The 13996-nt window shown below is 42.6% G+C and overlaps 1 protein-coding gene across 1 annotated transcript in view; it reads left to right on the top strand.

The window, feature by feature from the left end:
* LOC130284615 (QRFP-like peptide receptor) overlaps window positions 1-13226 on the top strand; it is a 41335-nt gene extending 28109 nt beyond the window's left edge. The window contains exon 3 of the mRNA XM_056535119.1: window positions 8487-13226. Within this exon, the coding sequence (XP_056391094.1) occupies window positions 8629-9927 (1299 nt within the window). The 5' untranslated portion in view covers window positions 8487-8628 and the 3' untranslated portion in view covers window positions 9928-13226. The remainder of the gene's footprint in view (window positions 1-8486) is intronic.
* Window positions 13227-13996: the final 770 nt, after the last annotated feature.

Below are 13996 nucleotides of genomic sequence, written 5' to 3'. Positions count from 1 at the left end.
ACGTCCACTAGGTGGCTCTGTTCTGTTGCCTGCCGCAAGTCAAACAGTTAGTTGTGTCTCCTCCCTGCCTGGCAGGAGACCAAACTCAGCAAGTGCGTGCGGGGCATGGCAAGGCACAGCTCTCGCAGGCTTCAGTGACGTTGCTGGGGAACGCCCACTTTTTCCTGATGGGAGCTCACACAATGTGAGCAAGGGGAAAGGTATGATACACAGCTTTTCAAACCTCGGAAGAAAATTTTTAAGGGTAGGAGGGGTGTTAGGAGTAGTTAGGGAATATAATCTGAGTTAGTTTAGAAAATATGGTTTGATGACAGGTACTCTTTAAGATATTTTTGCCACCTAGTGATAAAATATCATACTACATTCCATCAAGGTTATACGAATGTGCCATGAAGCCCTGTAGACGCCAAGATATCGAACTGGAATATCCCTGATGTAAAGACATCACCTGGGTCAGGTCCAGGATAGAAGGGGCTTCTAGACACAGAATTTGGTGGTAGTGGGGGAATCTTCAATATTATTGGTGTTATTTGGTAGCAGTCACTCTCCACCAATCCAAAATCCCATCTTTCTTAAGCTATTTCCCTAGTGGAGCTTCTTAAATAGATGCCCAAAGGATTGGGGGGGGGGGGGGGGGGGTAGATAATACCTTTCTAAGGCTTCTTTATTTCATGCAATGTAAAATATGACACTCTCTTATGTGGTTGGTGCTCAAGTAGGTTCCCAATCCATGACAAAATATACAAAAAACACCACTTGGCACTCTGAACCGAGGTTAAGGCAATTTTACTTTCAGCAATCCTTTTTAATACAATATAGAATGTTTCGGTCCCAGCGGGACCGAAACATTCTATATTGTATTAAAAAGGATTGCGGAAACTAAAATTGCCTTAACCTCGGTTCAGAGTGCCAAGTTGTTTTTTGCTTCTTTATTTCATGCCGTGGCAGCTTGGATAAGATTGTTGTAGGACATTAAAGGGGTATTCTAGAATTTATTTTTATTTGACTATGCTACAGGGGCTTTAAAGTTAGTGTAGTTTATAATATAATGTCTGTACCTGTATGTCATGGTGGTCTTGCAATTCTTATATAATTTTTGCCTCCAATGTTAATTTTTAACAAAATAACTGTTGTCTCAGGGTTTCCCAGGTTGCAGTGCTGCCCAAGACATTACATCACTAGTCAGGTGTTCAGAGGAAGCCTGTCTTTGCTTCAATGGGTGGAGCGACTACTGGGTGGGATCATTCTGCAGTGAATTGTAGGTTTGCAGCAGCTAGAGGTACCCTGGTTAGAAAACACTGGTCTATTGCATTGAAGGTAGCCTAGGTGTGTTTCAATGGGTGGGGTGGGTGATGTGTAGGAGGAAGAAAAGTGACCTCACACTTACAACCAGGGAATTAGGGACACGCAGTTCGAGGGAAGGAACTCCAACAGGAAATTGCCAGTTCATAAAAAGATAGCCACAGCGTTATGGTTTAGCTCCAAGACAAACATGGATTCTTCCTAAGCATGTCCAATACTGTCTGGCAGGTATGTACTAAAATCTCCTTATGGTGGATAACCCCTTTTAAGATGCCAGCCATGGTGCTGGAATTCTCATGTATGGCTGCAAAACTAGTTGGAGGAGACCCCTGGGCATTTTTTGCCCCCTTAAATTCTTGAGTTCAGCATTTCTTTTTCTAATCAATTAATCATCGTATATTTGGTTATTTCTTCAAAAACTTGGAATTCTTCTCAAAAAAGTATTCCTGAGGTTCCTGTTTTGACTGTGAAGAGTTAAAGGAGAACTCAGGTCATAACTAACTTATCCTCAATCCAAACAATAGGGGCTGATTTGCTGATCCAGGGTCCAACTGCTGAGACCCCCGTGATCTCTGGGAAGGGACCCCGGCTGTCAGTGGGGAGCGTGTGTTATCTACAGGTAGATGGCATGGGCATCATTCATTTCTATGGGAGTACTGATGATGGTCGAGTGCTGTACTTGGGTCATTTTGGCGCTCCCATAGGAATGAATGGAGCATGTGCCCTCTGCAGCACTCACTCCTCACTAAGAGCCGAGTCCTGTTCCAAAGATCGCAGGAGGGCCCAATTGTCGTGACATGCTACTTACCCTCTATCCTGTGGATAGGGGTTAAGTTGGCTTTGGCTGGAGTTTTCCTGTAATTTACCATGAATTTCATGGATACAGAGCCTTATGAATTATTGAAGTCATCAACAAGCGAGAAGATGGCAGCAGAATGGTAAACAAGCCTGAGGTGGTGCGACAGTGCGAGGTCATGACGGTGACAATGATTTATTTTTAATTACCATTCACTTGTGACACGGCAGCAACTTGTCTCCACTGACCTGGCTCTTGTTAATATTTATAAGCATCACTTCCCAATCTCACCTGTGAAAAATAGATATAATTTAATGCCTAACTAGTGCAAAATATCAAACTAAGGGCCCAATCACATCAGGTTTTGCCTAGATTTCAGCATATCGGCAAAAAGTGTGTTGTTCACTTGGTAGACCCATTGACCCATTGACCCATAGACCCAATAAAGAACAAAATGTAGCTTACTAGTGACTGCATTCAGCCCATTTCCCACCCAAGATGGGAAGAGGCCCCATATTGGGTCACTGCTCCGAGAAGTATACAGGTGAAGAGATCTTAGTGATCAGAGTCTAGGACGCTAAGTCACCTACTATCGGGTAAGTTTGTTGACCAGAAAGAAGACAGGAAAACTCGAAATTCTCCAGCAGCATCAAGTTATTGAAATATCTATTCAAAACAGAGGAAGTACATACACAAGTAACTTTTAGGTGTGCATCCTGTGGTTTTATAATAGATGCTTTAATAAAATATATATTTAATTTGATGGAGTTGTCTGAATAGGCTCATTGTTCTAGATTCGAAGATCTAGATTCATCAAGATCTCCCCACATACTTTAGAGAGTAGTAATCTTCTTGATACTTTGGGTCCATTGATATCATGTTCTAGAAAGGGACCGCACATAGTCATTGGTATGCTTTTAAATGGGGACTGTCAGAATCAAAAATGTTTTATATGTTGTACATCTTGGAAAACATTAACCTTTGTAATAAACGTCAAACGTCAAAATAAGATTGCTTTTTCATAAAAATCATGGCTTATAAAAAAGACTACTAGGGGTCCCCGTACCATCCAGAACATAATCCTGTCCAGCTGCAGCATCATCTGTGTCCCAGATGAAGCACAGGCAGGAACAAAGTCCAGTAAGTAAGGGCAGGACTAGCAATTCTCTGTGCTCACTCCTGTCCTATCAGACTGCAGCATGAAAACAGAGAGGAAGGGGTTAAAGAGCAGCCTGCAGTAATTGAAGGAAGAGACCCAGCACAGCACAGAAGACTCAGGAAGGAAGTGAATGCATGGTGAGTGAGGAGGGGCTCAGTGTTTGCCTTGGACACTGCCCTTTCTGATCAGTGGATGTCAGAATGAGTGAGCAGCAGAACAGAGGAATTTGTGAGCCAAATACAGAAGATAGACACCAAAAGACATGTAAAGCATCTGTATGACCTAGGGAGAAACATATAGAAGCATTGATTTTTCTGTAATGTGACACTTTAACTTGCTAGTGCAAATTTTTCAACTTCTGGTCTACATTACCAGCTTCTGTCCTACATGAATTTGTTGTGTACCAATACATAACACTTGTTGCTTAAAGGGGTACTCCGGTGAAAACCTTTTTTCTTTTAAATCAACTGGTGGTAGAAAGTTAAACATATTTGTAAATTACTTCTATTAAAAAATCTTAATCCTTCCTGTACTTATTAGCTGCTGAATACTACAGAGGAAATCATTTCTTTTTGGAATGCTCTCTGATGACATCACGAGCACAGTTCTATCTGCTGACGTCATTATAATAACAACAACGCTTTATTTATTGTTGTCCTTAGTGGGATTTGAACCCAAGGCCCCAGCACTGCAAGGCAGCAGTGCTAACCACTGAGCCACCATGCTGCACTTAGCACACATCTGCTATGCATGGTTGCTAAAATGGACAGAGATGTCAGCAGAGAGCACTGTGCTCGTGATGTCATCAGTGTTCCAAAAAGAAAGGAATTTCCTCTGTAGCATTCAGCAGCTAATAAGTACTGGAAGGATTAAGATTTTTTAATAGAAGTAATTTACAAATATGTTTAACTTTCTGCCACCAGTTGATTTACAAGAAAAAAGGTTTTCACCGGAGTACCCCTTTAAAGTATGTGTTGCATTCACAGTTTTCTACTGTACTGAGATAAGGTGCATTATACTTTGGGTAATATAATGTAAATGATCCATACATATGGGCCTTGTATCACTTAGTGCTATACTAGATATCTTCACATTTATTGTAAAGCTTATGGCTTATTACCTTTATTGCTGTGAAGACTTGGAAATAAGTGATATGATAGATTGGGTCATACTGTCTCTAAGAATCTCATTCCAATGTCTGGCTTTGGGTGGCCATTTTTGAGTGCCTACAGGTGTTGTCACCCAACATACCCATACATAAAGCCAAATTCTGGACTAATCCCGGCCAATCCCAATGACATTTGAATTATAACTTGTGTTACAAAATCTTTTTGTGTTTTCTTTTCTTTAGGATTTTTACAGATTGGCATCCTTAGACTCTCAACAGTTCTACGGAATCAAAATGTGATCACTAAATAATATGGCGGTTTAGTGGTGTTTTAGTAGAACTGAGGGCGGTCCAGTTTTTCAGGAGTGGTTAAAGTGAAGGTGTGATGGACAACAAGTCACTGTGGTGTTTTATTGACTGCCAACTGTTCTCCTAAGAGTGTGTGCTTTGTTTATAGCAGCTTGGCTTTTATTAAATGGTGAAGGTTTTGAGCCCCTTAACATGACCGATTCTTGGCTGAATGAGCATTTGCCACAAGAAAGTTGGACAAAAAGCATACGAACCACTCGCTCAGGCAGCAGCATGAGGAGGAGGTTTGTTACAGTGTGTCACCCCAGTAGTAAGCTAATTACATGAGGAGGGGGCTTGTTACAGTGTGTCACCCCAGTAGTAAGGTATTTACATGAGGAGGGGGCTTGTTACAGTGTGTCACCCCAGTAGTAAGGTGGGGCATCTCAAAGGGTGGAGCCAATGGGCAGAGTTAAGGAGGCAGCAAAATTAGCTTAGGGTGGCAAAATACCTTGCACCAGCCCTGCGTATCCTATATTGAAAGGATAGGGGATAAGATGTCTGATCACAGGGATCCCACCACTGGGAACCACCGTGATCTCCCTGCTGCACCCCGCATTCGTTTAGAGTGCTGGATGCAGTGCCGGAGGCTTGTGGCCTCACGGCCACGCCCTGCTCGTGATTTCACGGCAAAGCCCCTTCAATGCAAGTCTATGTGAGGGGGCGTGCCCGCATCATCAGTCATCCGGCACGGAGCGAAGTTCGCTCTGTGCACCGGATGTCTGGGGTGCTGCAGCCGAGATCGTGGGGGTCCCCAGTGGCAGGACCCAGGCGATAAGATGTCTAGGTGTGGAGTACCCCTTTAAGGGTCCAGTGATCAGACACCGAATAGGAAAAAGCTTGTTTGATGGATGATTGGATCTTTTGTTTAGGCCTAAAAATTATTGTTATCGGCCGAACATTGCCCCATGTAAACAGGGCTTGGGGTCTGGACTGCAAGATAATTGAGCAGCATTCTGCTGCTGATGGCATGGTCCTTACACAAGGTAAGACATTTTCTGTCTCTGGTGAAGGCTGGTGCTGATGTTATACAAAGAATCATAAAGCAGGAGAATGTGCGGGCCGATGCAGGACTTAAAGGGGTACTCCACTCCTAGACATCTTATCTCCTATGCAAAGGATAGGGAATAAGATGTCTGATTGCTGGGGACCTCTGCGATCTCGGCACCCCAAACATCTGGTGCACGGAGTGAACTTCGCTCCGTGCCGGATGACTGGTGATGCAGGGTGAAGTCTGGGAAGGGGTATGATGTCACAAACCTCGGAGGTCCCCGCGATCAGACATCTTATCCCCTATCCATAAGATGGCTAGCAGCAGAGTACCCCTTTAAGAGAAGCAGGAGCAACTTTCCTGCAGGTTACTAGCCACAAAGTTAGCTGTGAATACAAAGTGATAGTGGAAATGATCCAACTACCAACCGAGATTAGTTCTAGAGAAAAGAGCAAGAACATGAGACTAGGGGTCAAGAATCGGTAACACCAATAAGTAACATTTGGCTTCAAGGTACTGTGCTTCTGTGTAAGGGTGCATTCACACCACGTTTTGTACATACGGGTGCCGGATCCGACGGGGGGAGGGGCAAACCGGGCGCTCCCGTACCCAGGCCGCATCAGCCCGTGACTCCATTTACTTTAATGACCCGACCGGAGTCAAACGGTGACTCCGGTTGGCTCAGTTTTGACCCGTATGCGGTTTCCTGACCAGACCTAAAATCGTACTATACTACGGTTTTAGGTCCGGTCCAAAATCGCACACTGGTCAAAACTGAGCCGACCGGAGTCACCGTTTGACTCCGGTCGGGTCATTAAAGTAAATGGAGTCACGGGCTGATGCGGCCTGGGTACGGGAGTGCCCGGTTTGCCCCTCCCCTTGCCAGATCCGGCACCCGTATGTACAAAACGTGGTGTGAATGCACCCGAACATGTGAAACGATGAGCTTTAGCTACAACTACATGTGAGTCAAGGTTGTTCCCGGAGAGCAGGAAAAGCGTTTATTGTCAGGGCAAACCGTCTTATGCTTAAATAATGCAGACTGTGAAAATAAATCAGACTGTCTGATAAATCTGACGCATCTTTAAAGGAGTACTCCGGCGCTTAGACATCTTATCCCCTATCCAAAGTAGGCGTGACGTCACATGCCGCCTGCCCTGTGGTCGCCGGTAATCAGACCCGGAGCGAACATGCTCCGGGGACTGATTTTAACTGGGGTGCTACGTGCAAGATCACGGGGTCCCCAGCGGCGGGACCCCCGCGATCATGCATCTTATTCCCTATCCTTTGGATGGGGGATAAGATGTCTAAGCGCTGTAGTACCCCTTTAAGTTGTCTAGCCTTAGTTTAGACCAACTATATGTTGTTTTGGAATGGTAATAGTAGCCAGCAGTGGAACGTGTCTTCAAGTTCATTCGAGAATCAAATAAAGAGTCACATACAAGTGACAGATGCAGGTGAAAGTATACAAGTGAGCAGACACATGATGTGTTTCATGTCACATGACTCTTTGTCAGAATGATGACATCAGGGCATCCCAAATTCTATCCCACCTGACACCACATCAGGATGTGTCCCATGGGAATTTAACTATGATCACCTATGCAGTCCTCCTTGCTCTTGGACCAACCCATGAAGTGTAGGATATCCTGTAGGACCCCCTGAGTCCACTTGACTGTGACTGAGTGCAACCTGTAGGTTACTACATAAAGGGTCAACGAAAGATATGGGACCCTTGATCAATATATCATGTGCAAAAATGATGATTCTATTACTGATTTAAGCAGTCTAGTGGGCACCTCCCAAAGAACCAAATTGTCAGTCCACCAATAGTTCCTAGATAGATGTTAAAGAACTAATTATAAAAAAATGTATGTAATTGTAAATTATATATTGAAAAATAACAATGCTTACAGGAAGAATTTGGCTTAACATTAACAAAATTGCTAATTTATGAGCAACACTCAATTTTTGCGTAAAGCATCAGAAAAGTAGTAAATTTTTTAAAAAAACAAGGTTTGTGTACTAATGTGCTCCTTTTTTTATACCATAAAATTGGCATGTAAGCCTGGATACATTTCCCCATAGTCTCAGGATATCTGGTCAAGCTGCTTCCCTTAAGTTGCATTAGTCTTAGCCCCAAACTTTTTCGAGGTGGACTTCAATACCCATATAATATGGGACATTTACATTCACTTAGGCTGTGCTAACACTGTAGCTACAAGTTTCCCCAATCGATCCTGCAGAAATCACTGTTTGGATCTATCATACATTGAATCCCCCACAAGTCATGTCTTCCATTATAAACAGAAAAGTCATGACACCAGTGGGAACAGAGTCTAAAATTTAATTTTGTATATTTCCTATACAGAATACCCAAGCCCCACATTGGCAAATGGATGGGCATGCGTAGCTAAATTTCCTTAGCTATATCCCATTTTATAAATGATAATAATAGGATAGGCAGTCAGTATATTACAAGTACTAAAGCTCAAGGGGGTTTAGGTTTATAATTGTGTTATCCAGTTTTTAACCCGTGTTGACTCAATCTTAATTTTTATTTGCTTGTTATTTCTTTATTATCTTTCCAGCCAATTTCCTGGACCGTTTAGAGGTTTGATAAATACATAGCCTACAGAATACTTCTATATAACAGCCATGCAGATCACGTTTTTATGGTTTATTGAGACATTCTCTATGATCAGATATACACTGCTTTCTTCATTAATGTGCGGCACAAATATCATCCGTTAATCCATATTTATTGCGTTTTCTCTTTTAGAGCTGGACGTCTTTGCTCGCATCATGCAAAAACAATATAGAGAGGCTGAAGAGAGCAGAATAGCAGGAGGCGATGACAAATTCTACCAATTAAATCTCGAGCTAAAATTATCAACGTCCTGTTCACCCGCCTAGAGGGAGCAATGAATTCCTCTACACAGATGCCCATGTACAACTATTCTCTCCTAGACTTCACCATAAAGGGCAACCTGTCTCAGCCGATCTTCGGAAATGACAGCAGAGAAGTGGATATAAAGGAGCTTGAGAAAATGGTCTTTCGCTTCGACAAGGAACCTGTGACTATAACCCTTACCGCCATGTATATCCTGTCTTTCGTTGTGGGCATCATTGGCAATATCATGTCTATTAAAGTGTTGACTAGGAAACGCACTGGCAGGACATCCAGTTTGAGCGCCACCAGAAGTCTACTTATAAATTTGGCCATCTGTGACCTCATGGTGGTCTGTGTGTGTATGCCCATCACTGTCGGTAACTTGATCTACAAAGCCTGGGTATATGGCGATTTCCTTTGTAGAGCAGTGCCCTTCATTCAAGCTGTATCCGTTTCAGCAAGCGTACTAAGTCTTACAGTTATCAGTGTTAATAGGTATTATAATGTCCATAACCCATTGAATGCTAGATCTTTCTTCACCCAGAGGAAAATTCATTGCACAATTGTGGTGGTATGGCTCCTATCCTCAAGTATCTGTTTGCCTCTAATATTTATGAATAGAATGGATGAGATAGAGATCGCCCCAGGACTTTCTATCGTATTTCCGATCTGTACAGAGATTTGGCCTCATGTCATGTTCAAGCAGGCCTACAACTTCCTCCTGTTCTGTTGTTTGTATTGCTTACCAGTCCTATTCAATATGGTCATTTGCTTCCTCACCATACGTAAATTATGGAGCTCCTCGGGCAACTTCAAAGATTGCGACTCCAGGAATCAGTCCTTACCAGTGTCCCGACTGAAGGTCAGAAAGAAAATTGCCAAAATGGTGGTGTCCTTGGTGTCCCTTTTTGCAGTTTCTTGGCTTCCTGTGTACACGCTAGATATTTGGATTGATTTTTATATTCCGAAACCTTCTCAAGACGATACTCCATCCCCTTGGATTCTTCATCTCAGGCCTTTTGCTCAATGGCTCGGACTGACAAACTCTAGCCTTAATCCGATATGTTATTGTTTTGTTGGTGATCTCTACCGGTCGGCAAAGCACATGAAGAGCATGTACCACAACAGGATGGTCTCCCTCTTTAGCTTCTCATTTTCCGATGGATCTCCATCGGCAGTCCCTAAATTGTTGTCTTACAAGAACTCTTTACACTCCACCAAAAGGTCCAAACTCAACTGCCCGTTGTCAATGGGGGACAAATGTGAAAACTGCTATCCCGGGATCAGCATGAGCGAAACCTCTGATATAACCAGCCACTCTTTGTCTTAGGGAATGGTCTTATTGAACTGTGAGTGTCGATGATCATTTGCTTTTGTAGAGATAAATTGTTCAATAGATTCCACTAAAGAATACAATTTGCATTATAGATCCGCGAACAGAACTGTGAAATCTCATTGTCTGTACACCGGCTTCCCCCAATATTGTATTTCACTTACCGTGACTAATTTACCAAACCAGAAACTCTAAGTAGACGTAAATGACCCCTCGTAATAAGATGTATGAATCAGATTTAAGACTGGTCGAAGGAACATGTTGCATTATAATTGATCAAAGAAAGTAACCAATGCCGATATAATGGGTTTGATAGTCGACCAGTGTCAGCTCTCAGCATTGTTGACTTCTGACTGTCTCGGCCGGTGGTCTCCAAAGTGTGGCCATCCAAATGTTGTAAAACTACAACTCCCAGTATGCCCGGACAGCCAAAGGCTGTCCGAGCATACTGAGGGTTGTAGTTTTCCAACATCTGGAGGGTTAAACTTTGGAGACCAACTGGTCTACACTATTGAATTCAGTTTATTATGTGTTTTATACCCATGGTTTGCCTTATATGATGGGGGCATGGCTAATGATTAAAGGACATGGCAGGGGTATGACTATGGGCATCATTGGGGCACCATTTTGGTACAAATTAGGACAACCAATAGTTGGCCTCAGGCTAAAGATATGCCAAATTTATCATAGAGAAAGAGCCGTTTTGATACATTTAGCACATTTGACTGTTTAGTCTATGTTTAAACTTTCCAAGTTTTAGACAATTTTTGCAAATCTGCCCTATAGTATATCCTGCCTTAGTGTTGTTTACAATGAATGCACATTCTGTAGAATGAATAAAGTTACTATGGTCATAGAATTACGGTGAAATAACACAAACCTACACTTTGCATGGGAGGACTAAATAAGGGTTTGATGTTAAGCTTTCCATGGATAATTGTTCCATCCATTATACTTGAGCATTCATGGATGACCATTTGTCCAAGAGACAACCCAATAGACATGGCAGTCTGCATAAAGTGTTGAAGGATGTGCAATCTTAAGCATTGCTCAATATAGTGCATATCCTAATACTGTGTAATTCTTCATTTTAAAATGAAAGATTTTCCTTTAAAGACCCATCCTTACATTTTTTTATCCTATATAAAAGTTGCATTTTTTTTAAAGCTATTTTAAAATAATACATGCTTGACGTGTATCGGAGTTGGTTAAGTTTATGACTAAGGGGGAGATCACCCTGAAACACGTCAAGAACTTGTTCTTCTGTGACACCTGTTTTGTATTTTAAAATGGATATTAAATTAAATCAAGTTTTTTATGGACTTCTGTCTAAGTGCTAGATTTTTCCTTTTTTACTTGCATGTTTTGTTCTCTGACCCTGCGGGTATCTAAGGAGCCCTTATAAAGCGCAGCAGAGGGTGAGCGGACATTATCTTTTTTCATTTTGTTATCATCTGGCCCATTTGTAAATGATGCAAATAGCAATGCAGGTATTTTTTTTTTTTTTTTTTTACCAGTACCTTTATTCATGAGTTATCTGCTCCATTCTGGTCTTCCCCTGAGCCATATGACTGCCACACCGACAGCTATAATGTGTAGAGTGGATGTGAGTTTCTTTTTTCTTTTTTGTGATACTCTCAACTACACCCTCATAGGAGTGAATAGCTGTCAGATTCATTTTGATTTTAGATCCCAATTTGGATTTGTATGCGATTGCCCACACAAAGTATATACAGGAGCAGTGACCCCTATCAAGGACAAGAGTTAATGTTGCTGTACAGTACACTGAGCAGCTAAGTTCAGAACGCCCGGGACAGGGGATGTAGTGAGTGAAACCTGCGATGCATACAGAAACTGCTTTTGTCTTATTGCCCTATAATTGCCCTCCAAAGTATATTAAGGAGCAGGGACTTCTGTCAAAGACAGCAGTCCCTGCTCCTCTACAGTTCACTAAGTGGCGTGGCTAGTGTACTTAGTGGATTAAGATCCCAATATGGATTTCAATGTGTTTCAATTACCCCACAACTGCCCACACAAAGTACATACAGGAGCAGCAACTCCTGTCAAGGACAAGAGTCCCTGCTCCTGTAGAGAACACTAAGCAGCTAAGTTCAGAGCGCCCGGGCCAGATAATTTAGTGAGTGAAAGCTGCGATGGATACAGCATCCCCGCTTCTCTCTTATTGCCCTGTGATTGCTCACACAAAGTATATACAGGAGCGGTGACTATCAAAGACAAGAGTCCCTGCTCCTGTACAGTACATAAAAGCTGCAATGCATACACACCACGGCTTATCTCTAAGGGGGAGATTTATCAAAACCTGTGCAAAGGAAAAGTTGCCCAGTTGCCCGTAGCAACCAATCAGATCCCTTCTTTCATTTTGCAGAGGCCTTGTTAAAAATGAAAGAAGCAAGCTGATTGGTTGCCATGGGCAACTGGACAACATTTAAACAAATGTGACGCGTATCACAAAATATTTTAACAAATCGTGACCATTTTTGATTAAAGGAGGACTGAAAATTAACTTATCCCCTGTCCCTAGCGGTCGGACCCCCTGGGATCTCCAGGATGGGACCCCGGCGCTCCATTCATTTCTATGGGAGCTGTACTTTGATCTTTTCGGTGCTCCCATAGAAATGAATGATGGCTGCAGCACACGCTCCTCACTGAGAGCCGGGTCCTGTCCCAGTGATCGGGGGGCCCAGCGGTCAGACCTCCCACGATCATCTACTTATCCTGTGGATAGGGGATAAGTACATTTTCGCCGAAGATCTCCTTTAACTCTTTTCTTGTTTTCATTTCAATGAGTACTATAAAGGGCCAATAACTCACAAATAAAGGCATCAATAAGATGACCTGCCCTGCTATCCATGTCATGTACCTAACAAACAGTTACAATTTTAGGAGTGCTCTTTTACCTGGGCACTATTTTAATATTTTACATGAACCAGAAAGTTATTTATGTGGAAACCCCTCTTGATTTTTATACAATACATGGGGATATTTATCACTTTTATAAGAATATTTATTAAGATCTCATACACGGTAAAGTTAAATATATTAGTCGGAAGCAAGAAGAAGAAGTCAAGAGGAGACAATATTTTTTAAGATACAAAACTTTTTTATATCCATAATAATATTAATAATAAAAATGTGAAAAATTATATATATAATGTGACATCATGAGTACGATTGCGTAATGGTACAAAGAATATTTGATATAATATTAATATTTTTTACAGATTTTTGCTGGTATGGGAAAACCAAAAGATGTTAAAGGGATACTCCGGTGTTTAGACATCTTATCCCCTATCCAAAGGATAGGGGATAAGATGCCTAATCGTGGGGGTCCCACCGCTGGGGACCCCTGTGATCTTGCATGCAGCACCCCAGTTAAAATCAGTGTCACGCCCCCACCCATAGGCTTGCATTGAGGGGCGGAGGCGTGACGTCACACGCCACCGGCCCTGTGGTCACCGGTAATCAGACCCGGAGCGAACATGCTCCGGGCACTGATTTTAACTGGGGTGCTGCGTGCAAGATCACGGGGGGTCCCCAGCGGTGGGACCCCCACGATCAGGCATCTTATCCCCTATCCTTTGGATAGGGGATAAGATGTCTAAGCGCCGGAGTACACCTTTAAAGGGAATTAGAAAAACATCTCCAAAAACAGTGCCACACTTGTCCACATGTAGTGTCTGGTATTGCAGTTCAGCGCTATTCAATTCAGTGGAGCTAAGCTACAATACCATCCTAATCCAAAGGGCAAACTTCTTGTTACAGTATGGCTTCCCATTTTAAACAACAATTGGTTAAGATACAGAAAACTTTAAAATAAGGTTAATTGCCACTTTCTACAGCTTTAAATGGATACTCCACTGGGAACATTTTGTTCCGAAGGCTGGGTAGGACTACGGGGGTTGTGACATCATGGCCACGCCCCTTGTGTCATCATTCCCCCTCAATACAAATCTGTGGAAAGGGGCGTGGCGGCTGCCACAAAATGTTCCGAATGCTGGGACAGTGGAATACCCCTTTAAGCTGAAACAAAAAATAAGATGTCCCC

Source organism: Hyla sarda, chromosome 8 (genome assembly GCF_029499605.1).
Source record: "Hyla sarda isolate aHylSar1 chromosome 8, aHylSar1.hap1, whole genome shotgun sequence".
In the NCBI taxonomy this organism is placed as follows: Eukaryota; Metazoa; Chordata; class Amphibia; order Anura; family Hylidae; genus Hyla; species Hyla sarda.
This window is presented reverse-complemented; position numbering and strand designations above follow the sequence as displayed.